This window comes from Camelus ferus, chromosome 9 (assembly GCF_009834535.1).
Source record: "Camelus ferus isolate YT-003-E chromosome 9, BCGSAC_Cfer_1.0, whole genome shotgun sequence".
Taxonomy (NCBI): domain Eukaryota; kingdom Metazoa; phylum Chordata; class Mammalia; order Artiodactyla; family Camelidae; genus Camelus; species Camelus ferus.
This window is the reverse complement of record NC_045704.1, coordinates 54,840,365-54,865,305: the sequence shown is the minus strand read 5'-3', so window position 1 is coordinate 54,865,305 and position 24,941 is coordinate 54,840,365. Positions and strand designations below refer to the sequence as shown.

Below are 24,941 nucleotides of genomic sequence, written 5' to 3'. Positions count from 1 at the left end.
ATGATCTTTCAGCAGTTCTTATTCCTTCTTGGCTTTTTTATCTCCTAATGCAGGGGTTTATCATAGGCTGTTCTCAAGTTTTGGGACCAGGGTGACTAGTCCAATCATCAGTGGCTGAGAGTTGGGGGTGGGACTGTCTTAGGGAACACAGCACAGCTTCCTGGGCACTGGGATTGAGGCAAGAAAATACTATTGACAGTTCTAGGTACCCCATCACTTAGTTCAGAAATACAGTTTTTAATAACCTCACCGCTCCTCAAGCACAAGCCATTCTTTCAAAGACTGACAGATTGAAGAGTGGTCATATATTAATTTTATAAACTTGGGTTTCTATATAGAGTGAGCTTTTGCTGAAAGTAAGACAGAGAAAAGAGTTCATAGAATAGAAAAAATACATTGTTTGAAAAGAACGGTAACTGTTTCTATATCGTGGCTGAAGTATATCTTGTTTTATATGGGAACAGAAAAAGTGAATAGCATTTAGAAACAACAACAACAAAACAGTTCTGGGCAGACTGGTATATTCAATTAGATCAATTTTTTATTTTTTAGAATTGTGACAGAGCCATTTTATTTTCACATTAACAACTGCCAACATTTGTGTGGCTCATTCACATGATTCTTTACACCCAAGCACACACTCTATATAAAAAATAAATTAAGCTTTAATAATAAAACACAAGTTTACAAATGCAGCTTTTTAAAGCCTATTGAGAAATAAGAAATTTGGACATTTCTGAGACAGGATCACTGTGGAATCTGGCTCTGCAAGAAAAAAAAATCTTTTGAGAATGAAAAGCCTGAGATAAATTATTGATTATTTTTCAAATGCCTGTTTGTAATCTGCGTATTTCTGAATGTACTTATTAACTTTGTTGGCAATAATACGGCTTTTAGGGTTGTCTCCAAAAAGTTAGATGTCACCTAAGTTGAAAATTAAGTTACATTTCTTGTAAAAAACTAAAAGAACTAAAGCCCGTTTTAGCCATCCTTATTTCCAAATACAATTTATCTTTAGTGGCCCTAGGTCAGCAGTCTTAAAATTTTATGCTCAGAGACCTCTTGAGTGAATTTTGAAAACCTGTGTATCCCCTTACACAATTTTAAATTGATATCTCAAATTTTTCATCATAAATCGTGGCAATGGATATAAAAGTGCTGGCATATTGTACATACTGCTGCATCTTTGGATAAAAGGTTATATTCCCCTTTCAATTTAGCCTAATTTTTCTTGATGTTTATGTTGTTTAGTTGCACATCTGTAATAAAATTACCTAGTATCCTATCATCATAAGGACCTACGTATTTTTAAATTTCTTCTGGATTGAGCTTGATGAATAAACAAACAGTGCACATTTTAATAAACTGCTAAACAGAGTAAAATTTCATTGCCAATGTATCCCTTAATCAGTTTAAGAAGGCTTCTCCCCCGAATTGTTTTATCTCTGTGGTTATTATTATTGTCTTTGTTAGAAGGGCCACAGTTTTATATAAGGAAATGTTGATGATCCTTGTTCACACAGAGGTGGGAACAGAAGAGGTTTTGTGGTAGCAGCGTAACAGAATTCTGTCAACTCCTTCAGAATTACATGCTACAATAAATACTCAGAAATATCGGGCATTCCTTCAATTTTGTTGACAGAATTGGGGACCACCAGAACGCAGAAGGATTTGTATCCTGTTTAGAGGCTCTCACTTTCCAAACACTGTATTTTGAATTTTACATCTTGAGTCATACTCTGCAGTAAAACTGAATAAGGGGAAAGATCCGTCTTCTTCTTTAAGGGGAGAAAAGAGCATTGTCGCAAGCATATGGGTCTCAAGAAAGAGAACAAGAGGAAGATGAGGATCTGAAAATTGATTCCCTAAAACTATTTCAGTCTGTGGCTCCTTGGAAAGCTCTGGTAAACTGCTTGGGGTAGACCTAGCCCATTTTAAAGACCACTGGCCATGGTGGCTTGTTTAGATTTTATATTTAACTATGTCATAAAGCATATAAATTATTAACTATGTTGTCTTCTTAATAGAGCAGCACGTCCTCAAATGTATTCCACTGTAACTAGTCCCATAAAATATTCCTTGGCAAAAGGGTCTGAGATCAAATTTGGTAAATGTGCATTTTAGAATATCCATGTTTTACAGTAGAGAAATTGACTCTCTATACCCTAAATTTCCTGAACTCAAATGATCTAACCAGCCTCCTCTATTTCTTTTTCCATGTAATAACTGATATTCTCAGTAATAAGGGAAATGGTCAACAAAGACAATTTAACACATAGGCAGTCACAGTTTGGACCCATCAATATTTGCTGCCATCTTTCAGAATGTCCCTGTCACTATTCTGCTTGACCTGAATTGGCTCTGCTCATTACATGGCTGAGAAAGCACAAACTCAGCGAGATATTTTATACTTAGGTTATGTGGCATCCCAGCAGACTTGGGACGAGCAGTGATGTCATCTGTGCCCTTCACTTTCTCTCTGTCTTTCCCAAGAATCTTAACCTCTCTGTGTCTTTCCTGAGAATCAGATTAATGTGTCACCCTATTGAGGGGAAAATTGGTGGTTTGAATGCAAATACTCTCTAATGGTGGATTCAAGTCACTGAAGCACCTAGGAGGAGGAGCCAGTTTTGGGGGAGAGGGCTCTTCCAGCACCATTTAGAGGACAGCCCCTGTCTTCCTCCTGCTTTTTCTCTGCATGGCTGGGTATTGATTTTACAAGAGGATCTGGGTCGTAGCTTTTTGGCTTTAAAATGGAATGAAGTGGGAAGGTTTACGTCTTTTCCTCACCCCTGGGCTGAAAACAGAGGTAATGATATCAACTCCTAAGTTGTGCAAAGGTAACAGTGGAGCCAGATGGAGCCTGGGGGGGTAGGGGGTGCAATAATTAGGCTCCAGTGTCTACCTGGCCAACAGCTAATGGGGCACTGGCTGCAGAATCTGAGACCGCCTTCCCTGCACCACTGAACTCAGTGCCTTTTTTTTGAAAGTTCCTTTGAACATTTGCTACCATCAGGAATATTCTTCCCTCAGTTGCTGAATGCCAAATACAATAGCAACTCCAGCTCAAGGAATAACTGTCACAACAGGTCTACCTTGGTCAGGCTGCTATTAGGTATACTCCTGGCTTCATGGAAGAGAAAATGTATTTCTTTTAGATGCACATGGGTATATTCCATGAGACCAGTAGGCATGGCTTTTTTTCCCCTTAATTTTTTTTTAAAGATTGTAACCCCAGACTTCAGCATAAGTGTGTGGCATATGGCAGTTGCTAAACTTGTGTGGAATGAAGGGATATGGTCTTCTGATCAGATGGAGCTGGGCTGGTTTTAATGCACTCTTCAGCAATACCTGCACGCTAAGCCCAGGTAATAGGCAGAGGGCTGAGTGGGTTTCTAGGACACAGTTCTATCCAGGTAAAGCCAGGCTGACTGCTAGTTAGTTCTTGCCAAACACAATCACTTTTTCCCCATAGTTATACCTTTTTCCTCCCAAGTCGGTGCTCCATTTACTCTGATCAAGTTGAGACTCTGCTGACCACCTCCCCCCCCCCCCCAAACACAAGCTATCTTTAAAAAGCCTTGTTAAATCATCACACTGTACACGTCATTAAGTGGCATCTCAAGATGTAGGAGAGAATCATCTTGTCCTGGGTGGGTCTGCCCCATTGGAGGTGGTCGCGTCTGAGATTTTTCTGTAGTTTCCTAAGGCTCAGAGAGCCTAACTCTGATGAGTAGTTTAATAGTGACCTCTTATCCTCGGGCACTGCAGACAGAGCCTCCCAGAGGTTGTGCAGTGGCTTGTGAGCAGACAGAGCAGGAGTGAGTCAGAAGCCGGTTGAGCCTTCAGGGCTCTCTGATCTCCGACTGGCTGTCAGTCACAGAGGCCCCAAGATTTCCAACCTTGACCCAAATAACTCCAGTCACAAAGAAAGTCTCTGTCTTAATGAACAGATTCCACCCACAGCCTCCTCTCCTGGATGGCAGCAGGTCTGTCTACCAGCTAGACAGCTGGTGATAAGGTGTTTTGACCAGGGGTGGGGCTAGGGCTCCTCTTTGGGCCCTGGTGAAATCCAGTGGCCTTAATTGTGAAATCGTTTGCCTCTGAGTTAAACTCCTTATAAGAATTTAACGAATTAGTTCCTTACATGTCGGGCTCATCTTCCATGGAAGTCAATTACCTGGGTCTTTAGAGGCCAGAAAAGGACTCCTGCTCGCTCTAAAGGTTGTGCACAGAAGCTTTTAACTGATCAAGATTTTCACTACTTTTATTCAATGAGGTTTGTAACACGAGAGGCCCCAAATGGGCATGTTTTGGGGATCCCCTATAGAGAATATAAGTTAAGAACTTGTCCAAGATGAAAAAATTAGGAAATCACTCCCAATCATGCCAAGTGGGTCTTCTTCAGAAATGTCATCCTGATGGCAGGCCTGAAGAGAGGAGGACCTCATGGATGAGCGCATTCCCAGGGTCTGAAGAGAGCACATTCAAACACACGCGTGCACACGACACTCGGACACATGTCCCCCAGCTTCTATGAGTAAAACTTGCTGTTGCTGACTCTCTTCTCTCTTAACCTGAAATCAAGCAGATGTCGCCATCATCCGTCAGCTTGAGACAAGGGCCCTGCACTGAACTCTAACATTTCTCTGTCCACACAGGACATTTCGGGCTGGAGGGTACGTGGTGGAGTTAAGAGAGCTGGGCCCTTGGCAAGACACGAAACCTCTCTGGACCTCACTTTCCTCATTGGTCACCGCTACTCTGTAGATGGAGTGGAGAAGAAAGGAGAATGATACAGGTAAGGAGTCCCCATGCTGTTTCCACTGGAGGCTGCTACTGGCATTTTCTTCTGGGTAGTTCTTTGTGGCGCATGGCTGTATGGCACATGGCAGGACATCAGGCACACCTGGTTGTCCCTCCTTAATCAGAAGCATCCTTTGTTGTGTGTTGGGGGTGAGGGGATCCTGCTTTAGTTAGAACCACTGGACTAGCCCATTCTTGGGAACTCGAGAAGGGCTCCTTAAATGGTAGTGATCATGGCTTATTTTCACTATGACATGGATGTGTCTTTCTCCTGAGGACAGTTCAACTTAGGGAAGATGCAGGTGCTGAGGTTACTGCTGCAACTAATTTATAGAGCAAAGAGAAATAGTCAAGGGTATCAGGATTTGAAAGACGGAGGCCTTACTGAAGCCCTGACCCGAGGGCTCCGACCTCACTGCCGGGAACATCTGCAGGTGGGAGGGGCTGACCTACCTGCGGTTGCACTTCTCCTGGTACAGCTGCAGCTGGTTCTCGTTGACATTGAACTCCCTAACGAGGGCATCCCGGGTGGCATTGCGCAAGTTCTGGTGTGTGTCATACAGAAAGAGCTGGTGGTTGAGCTCTTCCTGGCGCCTCCGCAGCTGGCGGCAGGAGGAGTAAAGCTCCTCTTCGCTCTCCTGGAGAATAAAGGAGAGAATGACCATGTGGGGATGGTGTCTTCCAAACCGGAATGGGGGACACAGCATCTGGAGGGTGTGATGGAAGTGAGCACAGGGCAGAATGATCATCTGCTGGGATTTTTCCCAGAAAATCCCAGGCCTCTCATCCCCAAAGATAAACTCGCAATTGTTTATCCCATGGGAAGCAAGTGGTTTAGAAACCTCTGGTTCACAATAAGAGGTAGCTTTATTGTAAAACACTGAAATAACAAATGTATTGCCCAGGGATTCTATTAATCAGATCTAATCTGTGTCACTTTCTGGCTCTCATCCAAATGCAAAAGGTCTAACAGCTGTGTCTTACAGTAGCACGCAGCAGGTGAGGGACAGGGCAGCCTGGATAGAAAGCAGATTGGTGGCTGCTTGTGGAGTGGAGGGAGTGGAGACAGCTAATGAAGGAGCTTCTTTTCGGACTGATGAAAATGTTCCAAAGTTGGTCATGGTAGTAGTTACACAACTCTATGAAGAGACTAAAAACCACGGAATTGTATGCTTTAAGTGAGTGAAATGTATGATGTATTAATTACATCTCAATAAATTTGTTATCCCACCACCACTAAAAGAGCCATGGTAACATAGGTTACCCCCACCCCAGAGATGGGCACTGACTCAGTTCTAGCTAGTAATGATGTCTTGTTCCTCTGCTACCACCACCTTCAGGCGTGTGGCCCAAGTCAGGTCAGTTAGAAGTATCCATGGGACTTGGGTTGGTGCTCTTGATAAACAGTAAGTTTCTTTTCTTGGGGATCAGCAGAAAGAGTGATGAATGTTTCCAGTTGTGAGTGGTCCCTTTGCTATCATGTAAAGAAAGAGTGGGAAACAGCCACCAGGAGAGCACCTGGATCCAGCCATGACTGAAACAAGCCCTATTCCTGAGCCTTGCAGTTGTCTGAGCCAAAACAGTCACCCCATTATGCTAAGAGAAAAGAAGTCTTATCAGGGAAAGGAGTTTGGATTTCAGCATGGAAGGAGGAGGGTGTGTTACCCCACTGATGCTTTGAAAAGATCTCTGTCTATTGTGTAAAGGACAGCTACTCAGGAGGTCAGTCTCGTGACTGTTATTACTGATGGAGTAGTTAAAGTGAGAGACTCCGGTGCTACAGAAACGTGCGTCAGTATACACAAATGGCTCAGACCATACCTTGCTCTGAAATTCTTCTCCCACCATAACGACCTAACAAAACATCCTGGTCATCCCCCGGGATAACAGGTAGGAGTCTTGACTCTGGAGAGTGGGGAGAGTGATGCTCAAAGTTATTCTGGCCACTCACAAAGGTGCAGGGAATGAAAAGATGACTGTCTTTGCATAAGGAGTGGAGATAAAATGGACAGTCCCTGGTGACTAATTCAATGTACTGAGTGAAGCATTAGGAAGAGTCGGTAATGACTGTAGCTTAAATTTATATCCTTCCTCAAGGAGGCTAGCTTTTCTTCCTATCAAGAATAAAGCAAAACACAGGGGGAGGGTAGAGTGTGTGCCTAGCATGCACAAGCTCCTGGGTTCAATCCCCAGTACCATCATCAAAAGTAAACAAGCAAACAAACAAACCTAATTGCCCCCCCTCAAAAAAAAAAATAAAGCAAAACAAAACAAAAGCTCCGTTAAAGTCTTCACACTCTCCTACAGATGGTCTCTTTTCACCTTCTCCCTGCCTAGACAAAAATAATTTCTCTTGCTTTCATATATATAATGACTGTTAGGAATAAGGTTAAGGTGAAAATTCATTTTTTCTGCTAATGCTTCTCTAATTGCAGGCCTTTGTTTCCTCTTTGGAATCCCAAAGCATTTGTAGCTGTTATATAATTCAGTCTTTAGTAGTCTCTCTATATAGGATAGAACATTCAGAAAAGCACACAAAGCATATATACAGGTGAATGAATAACTCTAAAGCAAACAGCTATGGAGCCGCCAACAAGTCAAGAACTAGAGCGTTGTCCACTCTCTGCACCCTCCTTCCCTCTTAGAATTTTGTGATAATTATTTCCTGGCTTACTTTTGAGTCTGAGTTGTCACACATAAGTTGAGTTTTTCTTTTCCAAGTCAATGGTTATTTCTCTTTTTCTAATATATGTATCTTACCAATTGCTTTCTCACTATTGATTCTTTTTTTTTTTAAATAGCTGTAGCTGTGCCTTTTCCAGAATGTTATTTGGTTGGAATCGTATAATTTGTAGCCTTTTCAGACTGGCATCATTGATTCTTGAATTACATTCCCTCTTGCTTATATAAGGACTATGAGCATTCTTTTAGCCAAGTCTGTTAGTCCTAAATTTATCTGTCCTTGTATATCTGAAAATACCTTCATTTTGCCTTCAATCTTGAATGGTAGCTATTAGTATATAGAAGATCTAGACCTACAAAAGATGTGTGTCTAAGGCATTTTGAAGATATCCCTTAATCTTCAGGCTGCTACTTGCTAAACATGGAAGCACTGCTGTTATGTGTCAGTCCTTCCTAGGTAATCTGTATTTTCTTTTATAATTTCCTCTTTGTCCTGGTATGCTGCCAATTCAGTACAGTGTCTATATGTGGATCTATATTTATACTGCTGTGTTTATAGTTGGAGGGTGTTTATCTCTTCAGTGCTGGAAAATTCTCAGCCATGAATATTTCAAATATATTTATGTTGGAGCTTCTCATTGTACTTTATTTTCCCCTTCATCTTGCTGTGTGAAAGCAAATTCCTAAATCCAATCTTCACATTTATTAATTTTTTCCTTAATTGTATCCACCCTGGAATTTCCCACTAAGGTGTAAAAAATTTTTTTTCAGGATTTTTCAGTTTGTATTTCCAGTTCTTAATTGGTCCTTTCACTCCCACATGTTCTTGATTAATCATAAGAAGGGTTGTTCTTTTTAAAATGTGTGTCACTCATTGGGTTTCTCTCTAAAAACTTCTTTTTTTTACTTCAAAGTTGTTTTCAGGTGCACTGGAGTGGATTCCCTGACTTTTACATTGTTAAGCTATATTAGCATTATTTTCCTTGAGTGTTAAAATTGCCATGTGCCAGCTCCAGCTAACAGAAGCAATAAAAAGATCGTGGTTTCCAGGGGTTTGGGGAGAGGGAGGGAGAGAGGAATGAACAGATGGAGCACAAGGGATTTTTAGGGCAATGAAATTATTCTGTATGATACTATAGTGGTGGCTACATGTCATTATGCATTTGTCAAAACCCCCAGAATGTACAATTTCAAGAGTGAGTTTTAATGTAAACTATGGACTTTGGTTGATAATTGTCCATGTTGGTTCATCGATTGTACCAAATATGCCACACTGATGAGGGATGCTGAGGGTAGGGGAGTATATATGTGTGGGTGGGGAGGGCTATGTGTGAACCCTCTGTATTTTCTGCTCATTTCTGCTGTGAACCTGAAACTGCTCTAAAAAAAGTCTATTAGTAACAACAACAACAACAAAAACTTGCCATGTGCCAGCTCATCTTGAATAGGAAATTTCTTTCCTCCCTGAACCTATGCGTTGGCATCTGGTTTTCTGAATGTCCTAAATGGAGGACTCCCAAGGTCAGGTCCAGCAGAGTGTTAGGGGGATGGCCTAGGACTCTGGGTTCTCAGAAATAGTGCACATCCTGTTTAGGTCCTGGCCGCAGGGCTGGGTCTGTTTTTATCCCATCCCCTCAGGCAGGCAGCTGACTGCTGGCCTGAGCCCTGGGCACCTGATAAATCTTTTTCTGAAGGGTGTTTCAGAAAAGAAGCCCACCGTGGCCCAGGCCGCCTGTCTGTGTACAGCCAATGTACAGTCCCTATTGCATTAGCACACAAAAGTGAAATACATGAATTACATATCCAAACACAAGGAGTTATAAAAAGGACAGAAGGCTAAGGAAAGCAGACGGAATCACTACAAATAAACATAGAGATGGCTGAATTAGAGAACCAAAAAATAAAAATGTAAAATAAAGGCAAGAACAAGGTTGTTTTAAACACAAATACCTAGAGAATCAATGAAGTAGATAATTCATTATCTAAACTAATCTAGGAAAGTGTGAAGGGCCAAACAGCTGAATAAGAATAGGCCTACAGCTATAGGTATACAAATACAGATAAGACGAGAAAGGAGCCTGTGAAACAAAACCAAGTGATGATGAAAAGAGTAAATGTATGTGTGTATTTAATTATTATAAGGCTCTTATATACATATATATTTCCTATTACAGAAAAGTATTCCAGAAGAGAAAGAAAATTGCAGAGTTTGAGAAAATTCTTACAGCCAGGCTCCGAAAACTTCACAAAGGATGTCTTTAACATCTCAGTGTCTTCCACTGGGGGGTAGCAGTTACACCCAATTTTATGCAAAATGTGCCATGGGGCTGGAGCTTTGGGGTATAACTTAGTGGGAGGGTGCGTGCTTAGCACGCACGAGGTCCTGGGTTCAATCCCCCATGCCTCCATTAAAAAAAAAAAAAGTGCCATAGCCCTAAGAAGGCTTCCGAGTGATTTTTATGAAGACAGCATAACAAAACCTGACCAAACGCATCAATGAATACCAGTGCAAAAATCCCAAGTGAAATAGCAACACATACATTACAGAAGCACAGTAAACAATACAATCCTACTCTATTTCACTAGGATATTCTTTCTTCCACTTTCTTAAGATGACTATTGGACACCTCTGCTCTCCCCTGACTTCCCCAATCTCAGCTGGTAGCCTTGCTACTTTGTTCACATAGAAGAAATTACATGGGGAATTTGCCTATCTTGGCCCCTGACCTGCCTATCTTGGGACCCTGACCCCATGCCTTCTCTCCTGCTGGCCCAGGGTCCCCTCTCCCCTCTCCTACTTACTTCTTCCTTCTTGCATGTGTCCTTTCTCTGTCCTGTACTCTCTCTTCTCTACTAAATTATCACCATTAGCAGCATGCAAAGGCATCTTAAAAAGCTCCCCCTTCACCCTGCATCCCACCAGCTACTGAACCATCTCTCCTGTGACCTCTGCAGCAGATGTCCTTGAATAAGTCCTAGGCTCCCTATCAATGTATCATCTACTTCTGGTGACATTTAAAAATTTCAGATCAGGATTTCATTAATTATATATGCAGAGTTTAAAAAGCCAAGAATTGTTAGGATGATGACCCAAAAACCCAGCTGTCTCCTTGTTTACCACCCCCTGCACCTTGATCCTTGCTCCCCAAAGTCAACAATTGTTTCTTTTGATTATTAACTTCACGGTTCTAAAAAAAACAGAAGTAAAAACATGTTTATACTGCAAATTCTTGGTTTTTTCAGTTTTTAGGGATCATCCTCAGAGAGAAAGATTTGGCTATCTTGCCTACGTGTTCTTTTCTCTTCCCCGTTGGAGACAGCCATTTTGGGTTATATTAATTTATGTTTACATGGCAATTTTATTATTATTCCCACTTTGAGCCCTTGTTTTAGATGGATGTGTGTATGTGTATAATTTAAAATGTATAATGCTTGAATTCTTAGAGAAACTCTCTACCTTTAGTTTTTTTTCTCCCCCCACCAATGCTTTTTTCTTTTAATTTTTTCTATGTTGACATTTTAAATTTACAGAAAAGTTGCACTAGTATAGCAAGTTCTCATATCCTGCACAACCACAGTGCAATTATCAAAACTCAGAAATTTGCATTGGTCCAATACTGTTAACTAAAGTACAGATTTTACTTGGTTTTCACTGTTCTTCCCACCCATGTCCTTTTTTCTGGTCCAAGATCCAGTCCAGGACCCAGATCCACCAGATCGTACGCAACTACTGTGTCTTCTCAGTCTGCTCCAATCTGTGACATTTCCTTAGCCCTCCACTACCTTTTATGACCTCAACACTTTTTTTTGGGGGGGGGGCGTTATATATGTATTTTTTCTTGAAGCATAGTCAGTTTACAGTGTGCCAATTTCTGGTGTACAGCACAATGCTTCAGTCATACATGAACATGCATATATTCGTTTTCATATTCTTTTTCACTGTACATTACTACAAGATACTGAATATAGTTCCCTGTGCTATACAGTAGTAACTTGTTTATCGGATTTTGTGAGAATCCTCCTGTATCTCGAAGTGAGAGACACTGTCAGAGTTCAGTAGGTGTTCTGTGCAGTTCAGTGGGTTTGTAGATGTAATTCTTGGTGTATTTGTGGGAGAGGGCAAGCTGTGAGTCTCTCTACTCCGTCATCTTGGCACCAGATCTGACCTCGACACTTTTGAAGAGTACTGGTCACTTACTTTGCAGAACATCCTGCAATTCAAGTTTGGCTGGTGTTTTCTCATGGCTCATTTGAGGTTATGCAGCTTTGGCAAGAATGCTACAGAAGAGATGTTCCTTCTCAGGAGCACTGTGATACCCATATGTTACTGGTGGTGGCACTGATCATTTTTTGGTTAAGACAGTGTCTGCTGGGTTCATCCACTGTAAAGCTCCTGTTTTTCTCTTTCAAATTAAATTTCTTGGAGGTACTTTGAGACTATGCAAATATCCTGTTTCTCTTCACTTTCACTAATTTTAGCATCCAGTGGTAAATCTTACGTGCAGCCATTTATTACTGTTGTGTTCCAATGATGATTGTCTTTTTCCCTCACTCCTGCATTTATTAATGGAATTCTTCTGTAAGGAAGAGCTATCTCTTCTCTCTCATTTAATTATTAAACATTCATGTGCCCATGGGTTATAATCTAATATCATTATTTTGTTGCACAAATTGTCAGCTTTGGCCATTGGGAGATTTTGATATGTCTCCATCCTTTCTTCACCTCTTCCTTCCTTACTGGAATTTCAAGATACTCCAGGCTCATTTGGTATTTTATCTGTCCCAGCGCTGGAACTACCTCTTGTCTAAAGAGCTCTGATTTCTTTTCACTGGTGAAGGATATTTAAAAAGCAAGGTGTGGGTGCCTGGGTATGCTCATGCCTACTGGGGTGTCATTGGTTCTAGGCCCTCTCAGCAAACAGAGTTAGGATATATATTTATGTATAATAACCGCTGCAAACATAACATTTATTTCTGCATCTATGTATATGTATGTATGTGTGTGTGTATATATATATATAAAAAATATATTTAAAGTGAGCCTATACTAATACGTCTGATTCCAATCAAATTTTGGCAGGATTGGTATATATTTCTGCTTGCTCAGGTGTTGCTTTATGTCTTCCAGTAAGATTTCATACTTTTGCTAGAAACCCTATATCTTTCTTACTTAAATTACTCCTAACATGTTGTTACAGTTTTTGTCAATATCATGAATGAGATTTCCCATCTGTCCCTACCTCCCACCCCAAATTTCCAACTATTACTTCCAGAATAAAGTGGCTGACTTAATAAATGCAAGACAAACAGACATTAGTCTCCTTAAAATTGGGAGTTCGTTTTTGAAAATATATATTACCCTAATTTGTGAGTAGAAATAATTTTCTCTCTTTACCACAACTGACACTGATTGTTTCACTTGGCTGGTTACATCTGTTGATCCAGTGGTTTATGCTTTTTCTCACTGTGTTGCTGACTGTGCTGGTGTTAAACTATCTTTGCATTATTGGAATAAACTACTTAGTTGTAATATTTTGATTGTTCTAGTAAATAGCTGGAAATGACTTTAGATTTTCTTTTTTAGAATTTTAATCTGTATTCATAATGGACATTGATCTATGGGTGGAGCAGGAGACATACTATCTCCAATTTTGATGGGAAAGTTATATAGCTTCAAGACATTAACTGAAACATTTCCATTTTTCTATTAACTTCATTGGATTAAAATTATAATTACATTCTTTAAATCCAGATAGAACATAGCTAGCTCTGGTAACTGTTTTACTTGATAGGTATTTTATTATCCTTTGGGTGGTTTTTTTTTTTTTAATAGGACTTTGCCTCCAAGTTTGTGTGTGTTTACCACTTTTTGAAATAATTTAAGCCTATTCACATTCTTCAGTGCAATCACTCATTTGCCCTAGTTTTTCAAACTTATTTATCTTATTATTTGGTGTTCAGTCTCCTTTTCAATATTGACTCTTGTATGTTTTGTTATCTTACTTTCTTTGTTCCTTTATTAAGCAGTTGAAGAGTTTATTTAATTGATCTTTACAATGAGTCAGCATTTGTTAACATGTTTCATTCAGTTGGGTTTTATCTTTATTCCTATTTTGTGTTTTAAAACTTTTAAATGAATACTTGGTCCTTATATTTTCCATCTTCTGTGCAGTTTTAAGGCAAGCACTCTCCTAAATATACTTAGGGCATAAATGTTTACTACTTTTTGGATAACTTACTTGTTTTGATTTATTTCATCTAGGAATTTATTTTCAAATAGGGGACATCTTTATCATCTTACTAGCTTTCAAATTTTTATCAGGTTATAGATAATGACTTATGAAATCATTATCTTTTAAAAGTTTATTAAGCTTTGCTTTCTGACCAAATAATCAAGTTTCTGAGAACTAGAAGAAAATAATATGCATTACCCACTTGTCGGGCATAAAGTGTGTATCTCTTAAACCTGTTAGTCATATTACTTTGATTATCTGTCCTTGGTAATTTTTCTATATACTAGACATTCCATATTCCTAAAGACATTTTCAATTAAGTAATCTTTTATTTGTATGAGCTTTTGTTTTATATATTTAGCATAGTAATGCTGTTTTCTAATTAAACATCTATGACTTGCATCCCTTTTGTTAACCAAGCATTCTGTCATTATATATTGCACCTGTTAATGCTCTTTGGTTCTTTTGGTCTTAAAATTCTACCCTCGGATTAATTTTTCCTTCCCAGTTTTTTCTAGTAACTCTTCTATTCTTTTTTTTTTTAACCTTTGCTTTAGGCTTTTTTCTTTTAAACACTGCACAACCAGATTTCTTTGCTAATGGGAGAATTCAACCCATTCACCAAATCAAAGTTATATCCATTCAATTTTAATTTTCTTTAATTTTGTCCTTTATCTTATTTGTAATTTTTACTCTCTTGGTCAATTTTCTATTTATCTTTTTTATCTGTTGCTTTTCAATTCTTACAGTGGTTACCTTCAGTTTTTTTTTTTAAATATATTTTTATTGAAGTATAGTCAGTTTACAATGTTGTGTCAATTACTGGTGTACAGCACAATACTTAAGTCATATAGGAACATACATATATTCGTTTTCATATTCCTTTTAACCATAAGTTAATACAAGATATTGAATATAGTTCCCTGTGCTATACCGTATAAACTGGTTGTTTATCTGTTTTATATACAGTAGTTAGTATCTGCAAATCCCAAACTCCCAACTTATCCCTTCCTACCCCTTTCCCCCAGTAACCATAAATTTGTTTTCTATGTCTGTGAGTTGATTCCTGTTTGTAAGTAATTTTGTCTTTTTTCTTAGATTCCACATATAAGTGATGTCATATGGTATTTTCTTTCTCTTTCTGCCTTACTTTACTTAGAATGACATTCTCCAGGTCCATCCATGTTGCTGCAAATGGCATTTTTTATGGCTGAGTAGTATTCCATTGTTTACATATACCACAGCTTCTTTATCCAGTCATCTGTCGATGAACATTTAGGTTGTTTCCATGTCTTGGCTATTTTAAGTAGTGCTGCTATGAACATTGGGGTGCATGTATCTTTTTGAATTGAGGTTCCCTCTGGATATATACCCTGGAGTGGGACTGCTGGATCACATGGTTAAGTCTGTTTTTAGTCTTTTGAGGAATCTGTTTTCCATAACGGCTGCACCAAACAACATTCCCACCAACAGTATAGGAGGGTTCCATTTTCTCCACAGCCTCTCCAGCATTTATTGCTTATGGACTTTTGAGTGATAACCATTCTGACTGGTGTGAGGTGATACCTCACTGTAGTTTTGATTTGCATTTCTCTGATAATTAGCAATGGTTTTTTAACATTCCTTTTTACATCAGAATATCAGCATTAACTCTCCCCTTGCAAGATGCTTTATTTGCCTACTGATCCCACTGACATAAATGTTAATCTTTTAGGATGTCTGTATTTTATCTCTCAACTCCTGGGTTTTGCTAATGTTTGATTATTTTCAGTTCTCCCTTGAGTGGATACATGATATGTCTTAAATCTTGCATCTCCACAAATGTTTCTGTTGCCTTGACATGTGGCTGGGCAGTGAATTCGTCTGTCTTACAAGTCTGTAGGTGGCATTCTTCTGGTTTCCAGTACTGAGGAGGACAAGTCTGATACTAGATTTGGTTTTCTTTGTAGATAACTTGGTGTGTTAGAAAGTTTAGGGTTTTTGTTCATCCTTGGAGTTCAAAACTTTTACTTACATATTACTGGGGGTGTTTTCTATTCATCCCTTCAGGAACCAACTGAGTCATCTGAAGCAGCAAATCACAGAGAATTCCCTCTCTTCTCTGTTTCATTAATAGCTCCCCACTCTTCTGTTCCATTTTGTCCTTTGGAACATGTTTGCATGCTGGGCTCAGGACAGAGGCACATGACCTGTCTTTTACTTTATGATGTCCATCTCATGGTGGTATATTTTAGACTTTGAGACATTTCTTCCACACTGTTTTTTGGGTCACTAATGTGGATCTCTCTATTTATATAGTGAATTTTTAAATTCATGAGATCGTTTTTAAAGTTTCAAATTCCAGAAGTTTTTTGGTTTTTGTTTTAGAACTTTCAAGGATATCCAAATAGAGGACTAATGTGTTAGGGTTCTCATCAGATGCTTCCAGCAGCTCTACTTAACTGCCAGCCACCTGTACCAGGTATCCCCTGGGTCTTTCTTCCTCTTGTGCCTGATTTTCCATTGCATGCTCATGGTTTTGCACGTTCAGTAGGCACATCAAGTCACTGGGTCACGGTTGTAGGCACAGCAGTTTGTGCTCTTTGGGACCAGCAGTGGGCAAACTCTAGCTGTTGAGGCACAAGGGACACCTTTCTCTGTGCCTCCAAGTCTCCCAGCTGTAAAGATATCTTCCCCAACCTCAAAAATCAGGACCAGCTCAGCTCCAGAGGTCAGCACCCCTCTACTGATCCTCCAGGACTTTAGAGTGCGTGCTGTAGCACTTCTCCAAAGGGACATGTGTGAGTCCACACATCTGCTCCGGCTGAGCCTCGCCGGGAACCACAGCATCCTGGTCTTTCTGACTAGGCCACTCTGCCACTTGTACCTCCACTCCCACCCAGCACGAAGCTAAGCACTGTCCACCCCAGGATCAGCACCAAGAATCCCGGGACAGCTGGTTTTCTCAAACACACCCTCCAGATACTGCCAGCTTGGCCACGGATGATGATGAGGATGAACATGCAGTTTCCATGCTTCTCCTGTCCCCTTCTTCTGAGTCTCACAAGTTCAGATCATTTGAGTGGAAGGAGGCCTTTTTCAGTTAATAGCAGGATTGAATAGAATACATTAACTGAAAAGAAACTAGTTCCAGAGAATAATCTGACATGTATCCAAAAATACATAGTCTTCTTCTTTTCCCTCTTTGATCTAGTATTCCATTACTAAATAGCTAGCCTCAGGAAATAATTCTTAATCAATGTTATATGAAGACCGCCATTATTCATAAAGTAAAAAACTACAAACAACCTAACTGTCCATCAGTGGGAGAATGGCCAAATGAATTAGGGACCTCTTCCACCTGATGAAATAGGCATTCATGGCTTTGAAAATCATGATAACATGGAAAAATGCTTAACATCATCTATGAAGTAGATAAAGGGCACATATTCATAAACATTATATGAACCCAACTATGGAAATATCATATGCAAAAAATTATCAGGCAAAGGAAAGATAGCAAAATGCTGACAGTACTTATGTACAGGTGGTTTACAGGATTTTTTTCAACCTCCCCCCCATTCCTTTCTTTTCCTACTTCTCAAATTAAATATAGTAGGTAATAAAATGGTGTTAAAAATACACTTTGTGAACCAAATATATAGTTAACAGAGTAACAGAATTGGTAAGTAATTGTGACATTTAAATGGCTTCTTCAGAAGGGGCTCAAAGTGCTTACTGACAGTTTTTCTGGGGCTTTCATCTCTATCTCAGCAAATGTTTTACAAGTAAACTCCATCTCAGTTCTCACTGGATCAATCATTTACTCAGACAAGGCTTTCTGGAAGCTGCTTGCCAGAGCATCTTCCTGGCAACACAGAGGATACGGTGATAAATAAAACACGGTTTGACCTTGGGCACCAACAAAGCCCAGGTCTCCCAAACACAACCCTCAATGCAACGTGGGGCAGAATGTCTAATGGTGCCTGTGAGTGGCTTAGAACCTGGTGACAGAAGTGGAATTAAATAAAAGCTCAGGGACCAGCAGCTGAAATGAAATCTGCATACCCCTAGACAACTTTTCCCCTGGGAACCCCACACAATGCCCCCTTTATCTGGTTTCCCCTACAGCATCCAATAGGTGAAGCTTCCCTCATCAAGGAAGCTGGATAAACATTTTCTTTTATTTTTTTAATCTATTTTTTTATATAGTGGCTAATATTTGCAAGTCTCAAACTCCCAAATTTATCCCTTCCCACCCCCTTTGCCCAGTAACCATAAGATTGTTTACTAAGTCTGAGAGTCTGTTTCTGTTTTGTAGATGAGTTCCTAGTGTCCTTCTCCCCGCCCCCGTTTTTTTTTAGATTCCACATAAGAGTGATATATGGTATTTTTCTTTCTCTTTCTGGGTTACTTCACTTAGAATGACATTCTCCAAGTCCATCCATGTTGCTGCAAATGGCATTATTTGGTTCTTTCTTATGGCTGAGTAGTATTCCATTGTAAAATATACCACAACTTCTTCATTCAGTCATCTGTCGATAGACATTTAGGTTGCTTCCATGTCTTGGCTATTGTAAATAGTCCCGCTATAAACATTGGGGGTGCATGTATCTTTTTGAATTAGGGTTCCTTCTGGATATATACCCAGATATGGGATTTGGATAAACATATTCCTTTTAAATATACTACTTTTCTCTGCTACCAGTGATTCCTAATCACTTAAAATCTTTACTATGCTTCCAGGTTGTTTATGACAGCATTGCAGAGCAGTGTCTGGACAAATGCAGTCCTCCTAAAATCTGAAACCACTTTATCACTATATTTTTCCATGAAAATGTCTGCAGGTGGGCTTTGTACATTAAGTACAAAGAAGACACAGAGATGGCTCCAGATCCTTCTGTGGGGTGGGGAGGGGTGAGACTGAATAAGCCAAGGGTCTTCATGCTTACTTATTCCAGGCTTTAAAACTTTTCCATCTTGCTAAATAAACTGACCTCCGTAATTCCATATATGGGAATTGATCCTAAGGAAGTAATGGTGTATGAGAGGAGGGAAAGGGTAACTACATGAAGACGTTTGGGAGAGCCTTCTCTGTAACTGGATTTCCCTGTAAATGCCCAGCTTGGTGGAATGACACTCAGTCATTTAGATGCTACTGAAGATCAGGAAATAGTATGAAAATTGCTTGTAATCTCACTTTGAAGCAGTGGTTCTCAGCCGAGGACAATTAGGCCACCTTCATTTTTATTAGTGATAAACTGACAAATGCATAATTCATTCTAAAAGAAGACAAATTTAAGGCTTGGGCATCCTCAGCAAGGACTACTAGAGTGGCTAAGTCAGTCACCCTGGGAAAGGGAAGAATTTATATAAACTGTCATGACAAAGCACTTCTCTCACTGAGCATCGTGAAAGGTGATTTTTTTTTTGATCCATAATTTAAGATTCAAGTGAAAACTGTAATTTTCATATAAACATTACATTTATTTTGACAGAGTCTAAAGCCCTAACATTTAATATTTGTTTTTAAAGGGCAAACCTTCCATTATCCATCTCCTTACCTTTCAAGACAGTCTCATCACCATGAGCTTATTTTATACCAACAAACTGTCACTGAGGTTCTCTAACCCCCCAACTACTGTGCCTTTTATTTTTGCTTCCTCTGCCATCTTGATGTTTCTAAAATGTTTTGAAGTTGAAACTACCAAAGTTGCAGAAACTGAATGTAAGGCAAACAGCTATGCAGAAAGCCTAACATTTCTCCTCTGAGTTTTTACTGCATAGATTATGGCTTTGGCTATTCAAAGGCATCCCCACCCCTGCCAACTCCCTTCCCCATGGGATGGTTCTCAGCTATACCGGCACACCTGGGAGGTACTGCGGATTGGGTCACAAGAATTTTTTGGTTTCCCAGTGCATATAAGAGTCATGTTTATACTACACTGTAGTCTATTAATTATGTCTTTAAAAAATGTACATACTTTAAGTAAAAATACCTTAAATAAGAATACTTTATTGCTAAAAAAAATACTAATCATCATCTGAGCAAGTCACAGTAGTAACGTCTAAGATCACAGATTGCCATAATAAATAAAAGAATGAAAAAGTTTGACATGGAATTACCAAAACACAACACAGAGACACAAAGAGAGCAAATGCTAGTTGGAAAAATGGTGCCAATAGACTTGCTGGTAACAAGGTTGCCACAAACATTCGATTTGTTTTAAATAGCATGGTTTCTGCAAAGCATAATACATCGAGGTATGCCTGCAGTAAGCAACTTCCACATCACTATTTGGTTTTTACAGCCAAAAGAACCATAGTACAGGCAGTGGTTCCTCCACTCAGAACAACCAGGATAAGAAAGCAGTGTGCATATGCAGGGGCACTGACTAAGCTGGTGTCAGCCCACCGGGCTCCAGAACCATGGTTTTTCTAGGTTTCCCCAAGAGAACTGGGGTGACCGCATACCGTCTCAGCCCATGCAAAGTTTTGTGGTAGGGGGATAGAAAGATCTTGGGAGACTATACTGGCCACATATGGGGCCTTGCAAAAGCATACGCCTAGTAAGTTTTATTCTATGGAAGAGGCCATTGGGAAGATTCTGAAATTCCAGAATCACAATATGTATCAACTCTCAAACCCAAGACCTGAACTACCCACAGAGTGGGGCTCCATTCTTACCTCTGTCCTGAGCAACTCAAGCTCATCCTCTTCCATAGCTCCGGGAGCCAAGCCCTTTCCACCGTGGTTACTCAAAGGCCTTGGTATCTTCAAGGCCTTGGTAGACCAAAGGGACCAAGAAGGCAGGCTCCTCCAGTAGCAGAGAGAACCGCAAAAAGAGTGCTACTCGCTAGGGGAAGGTGAGGTCCATGAATTTCCTTCCCCAGAACAGGCCATCACAAGGCTTTGCTGGATGCTTGCAGACCTTTTGCAGGGATTACTGAAGACAGCAGATGAGGAAAAGCATGCGGGAAGGATGCGTTTACCTAGAAATGCATCACCGTGTCTGGCTCTTAGAGAAATGAAACTGAGGAACCTCCAAAGAGCTTCACCCTTTCCAACTCTACAACCTCCTAACCAAATCATACAGCATCCTCTAAGAAGAAAGGATGCTGAGAGGGAATCCTAAGACCCCTGAGGACATCTGTAGCTGAAAGGAATCCTTCTTTTAGGATCTGGCACATTTGGCTAGATAATTCAATCTGTTCAAGTCCATCAGCCAACTGTACTCATTGGCCATTTCCACCTCACCAGCAGACATAGCTCAGGGAACCCTCACTGGTGTTGCTCCACTCACCAGGACTGGCCGCATCTCACAGAAAACCAGGAGGGAAGCCAGCTCAATGTCTTCACTGTACCCGTTCTTCAGAGGAACAGATCTAAATCCTACAGATTGGAAAAACAACACAAAAGCAAGCATTAATGTTAGACCTTTGCTTTCTTGGAATACCCAGGGATCACATGCCCAGTTCAAGAAGCAGAGAGGTCAGTGGCTCATGGTGGGGGCTGACTTCGTGGGAGCCAGAGGTCTCACCCTGATGGTCAGGGAGAGAGGCTGCAGAACACAGCCTTGACTGATGGGTCCATACAGAGAAATGAAGGTAAAAATATCTGCCATCTAGAAATGAAAATGATTGACTCAGAAGAAATTAAAACCTACAGATCATTGCACATGGAATTTAGAGTGACTACAGCTGTGCTTCAATCCTTAAATACTTCTAAGGCCAAAAGACTCAAAGGAGTAATGAATGCCCACATCCATTTCCTCCACTGAGCCCTTTACAAAGCTTAGAACGGGCGGGTGTGTTTTGTCTTTAAAGATTTCCAGTGGCAGGAAGTCTTCTGTCCCTTGGCAGTTCACAGCAGTATTGATCATCTTTCTCTAAAAGCCATTCCCTATTTACAGTTAGGACCTGTGCCTGATGGTCATTTAAATGTTTCTTTTTATTTAGCAGAGGGTTGAGGTGGGCCTGAATTCCCTCCCTCCCCATTAAGTAACGTTTAAGGCAACACATCTCAAAGGTTGGTTTGTATGCTTGTTTTGACTAAGTTGTATAACTAAATACACAGTAGAAATGAAAGTCTTGCTCCCACCCACTCATAACCTCTTATTCCAGAAGGAACCACTGTTGATAGTATTTTTCCAAGATAGTGTGTGCATATGTCTGTTTCCCTTAAGAATCACAAAGCACAGTACCCTGACCAGCAATTCTGAACCGTACAGTTTCCACTTCACACTATACTGTAAGCATTCACTCTATGGCCCTAGTTACACATGAAGGCTTTTCTCTAATTGAAACACAGTTGATGTACAATATCATGTTAGCTTCAGGTGTACTACCTAGTGATTTGGCATTTGGGTACATTATGAAATGATCACTGCAGTAAGTTACCATCTGTCCCCATACAAAGTTATTACAGTATTGTTGACCATAGTCCTTACCCTGTTATGTTACATCCCTGAGGCTTATTTTATAACTGTAGATTTGTACTTAGAAAGCTTTTCATTTGCATTGCTTGTCCTGGAGAATCAGTAGATACAATGCCCAAATTAGGGCATTTGACTATTTCCTCTGTGCCTTCCACCACTCGGGTTTTGGCTTGTTCAATGGTTATTCTTATTTCTCTTAATTTATTGCCTTTGAATTCATATCTTTTAAATCTCTCACTTTCCACTGGTTCTCATGAGGAAATTGGTGTGCTTACATAACCCGACAGCTTCTCTCCCTTTACCTCCCCTAATCTGGGAAAATGGTATTATCATTTCTACATCAACATGGTGTGTAATATTTGCGTTCCATTTTGTAACTGTAATTCTCCCACAAAGGGAGGCTTAGTTATATTTTTCTGGTATTTATACAGCAAAGCTAAAAGAAAATGACAAGGAACACTTGTACACCCACAGCCTAGATCTGAAACCCCTAACTTCTTACTATACTTATCACATTTAGCGACCCACTAATCTATCATATGTGTGTGTGACATTTACTTCACATTTCAAAGTAAGATGGAGACATCTGTATACTTCCCCCTTATGTCAGCATGCATCTCATTAACTGGAGCTCAATATTTGCTCAGTGTCCCTTTTCTGATATAAAATTTACACACACTGTGAAATGCGTGAATTTTTAAAAATGTCCTGTGTTCACCACCTTCTAACCGAACTTTTACATCGATATTTTGGCTGGCTAAGTTTGTCTTCTGTATTCTTCCATATGAGCTCATGGGACTGTGCAAGTTTGAACACATCCATCCTGTGATTTTACACTTGAGTGACAGTATGAGTGGGTGTAAACCTCCCAGGTCACAGTCTTTTCCCTGGAGGACTTTGGGGACACTGCTCTCCTTGAATTCTGCTGTAGAGAAGTTTTCTGACTTACTTACCCCTTATAGGTGTCAGGAACTGTGTGATATGAATCACCTGTGCATCCTATTAAAATGCAGATTCTGACTCCAGAGATCTGGGATGGGGCCTGAGACTGGTCTCTAATGAGCTGGTCTGGGGACAGTGGGGAGGAAAGCAGTCTAGGCATCGATTGACTATCAGAATGTACTGAAACGCTGAGTGCACGGCGGTGTTCGAGGAGGCTGCTAGGCAGCCCGTGTGCTCCTGTGACATGGTTGTGAGCGAAACGGTACTGCCCGACACCCGGTGTGTGCCCCCAAAATTGGAGAAGTGAGCTCTGTCCCCTTGGCTGTGTGTCTCCAGTTCCATGTACCTCCTTTCACTGCCCGAGTCTCATTTGTAGGAGCAGCCCTTTCATGTATATTACAAACAGGGCTGAAAGGTGTTTGCCAATTTCACTAAAAGTAGTTTGATTCTGGGTTTATTCTTGCTGGTTTCGGTTGTGTCACAGACCAAAGGGACCTAGAGACATCTTTTGGGGTAGGATCAGTATTGTGGCTTATTAGGAGTAGGGGAGGCCTCGAGGGAGGCCTCGAGGGAGGCCTGCAGAGTAGGAAGAACATGGGCTTTGAAGTTAGACCTTCCAGAGTTTGCATCCCAGCTCTGGTCCGATAGGTGTGTGACCTTGAGCAAGTTCATTAACATCTCTAGGCCTCAGAGTGCTCCTATTTAAAAAGCGGAGATGATAAAACCTTTTTCACAAGATTGCCGTGAGGATTAAAAGAGGCAGAGTTTAAGGCACCTAACACAATAAAAGCTGTTTGCCTTCTTTCCTGAACCCCAGATGGCTTAAAAGCTTAACTGCCTCCTGTGATAACAATGGGCGGAGTTTAAGTTCGAGTTCAGAGGCCCCCATCCTTATGCACAAAGGTATTGTTCATTCTCTCTCACGCCTTCCCTGAGTGTGAATGTGCTGTGCCAGCAGGTGAAAGGGAAGGAGAAGCCTTACTGGGAGAATCTCACAGCTGGGGGGAGTGTTCTATTTTTTTTTTTTTAATCATCCTTGTGATGGCCTTTGTTCTTTGACTCTCTAAGCTAAGTCATAGCATTTTCTAGATGAATCTGCAGTTTAGTAGCTGGTCAGGGAGGTTCACCCACTGACCTCCCTGTGAGCAGTGGTAGGGGCTCCCAGGTGCACATTCCTCACCCCTGAAGACACGGTTCAGAGGGCAAAACCGCCAAGTGGCTAGTCTGTGCAGGATGAGCCCCGGGGAGGGCGGCACAGTTAACACAGAAGGAAGTCTGTCCTAAGCCTCAGTCATCTGGCTGACCTCAAAGAGGCAAGTTGCACAATGAGGTACTGTGGCTAAATTGCTGAGTGTCACACAGCTCCCAGTTGGGGCGAGTTAACCGAGAGGGTTGGCAGACGTCAGGCCTCTGGGACTTAGAGTCTTTGCAATTACTATTAATTACTATTATTATTATTAATAACCAGGAAGACTGGTATTTCCAAAGTGCTGAAAATAATCAGACCGTTGAAACATTTCTCACGTTCTTGTTTAATCTACTCATTTTGCTTAGGAATTTGTTTATTCACAGATAAGACAGGCAGCCTAGGTCTTGCTCAGTTTTCCTGTGCCACCTGGGGAGCTGGCTAAACATGCAGATTCCTGGGCCCCACCCCAGACTGGCTGAATGAGAACACCCTGGGGTGGGCCCAGGAACTTGTATTTTGGAACCGGAGGGCCCCCCCCACACACACATCTGTTGGACAAATACCCAGTGGTAGAAATGATCAGACTTTATGATACAAAGAAAGGTGGAACATATCAGATATTCCCTCAAGTTCTACCTTTAGAAAAAATTTTCAAAAAATACTGGGAAACCTT

General features: G+C 40.6%; 1 protein-coding gene across 2 annotated transcripts in view; it reads right to left on the bottom strand.

Moving 5' to 3' along the window:
* Window positions 1-519: 519 nt before the first annotated feature.
* Window positions 520-24,941, bottom strand: part of PLCG2 (phospholipase C gamma 2) — a 142,870-nt gene continuing 118,448 nt past the window's right edge. For both annotated transcript variants that reach the window (XM_032486846.1, XM_032486847.1), the window contains 3 exons: window positions 21,004-21,092; window positions 5,260-5,444; window positions 520-4,577 (listed from right to left, as the gene is read on the bottom strand). In XM_032486846.1, coding sequence (XP_032342737.1) covers window positions 4,535-4,577; window positions 5,260-5,444; window positions 21,004-21,092 — 317 coding nt within the window. In that variant the 3' untranslated portion in view covers window positions 520-4,534. The remainder of the gene's footprint in view (window positions 4,578-5,259; window positions 5,445-21,003; window positions 21,093-24,941) is intronic.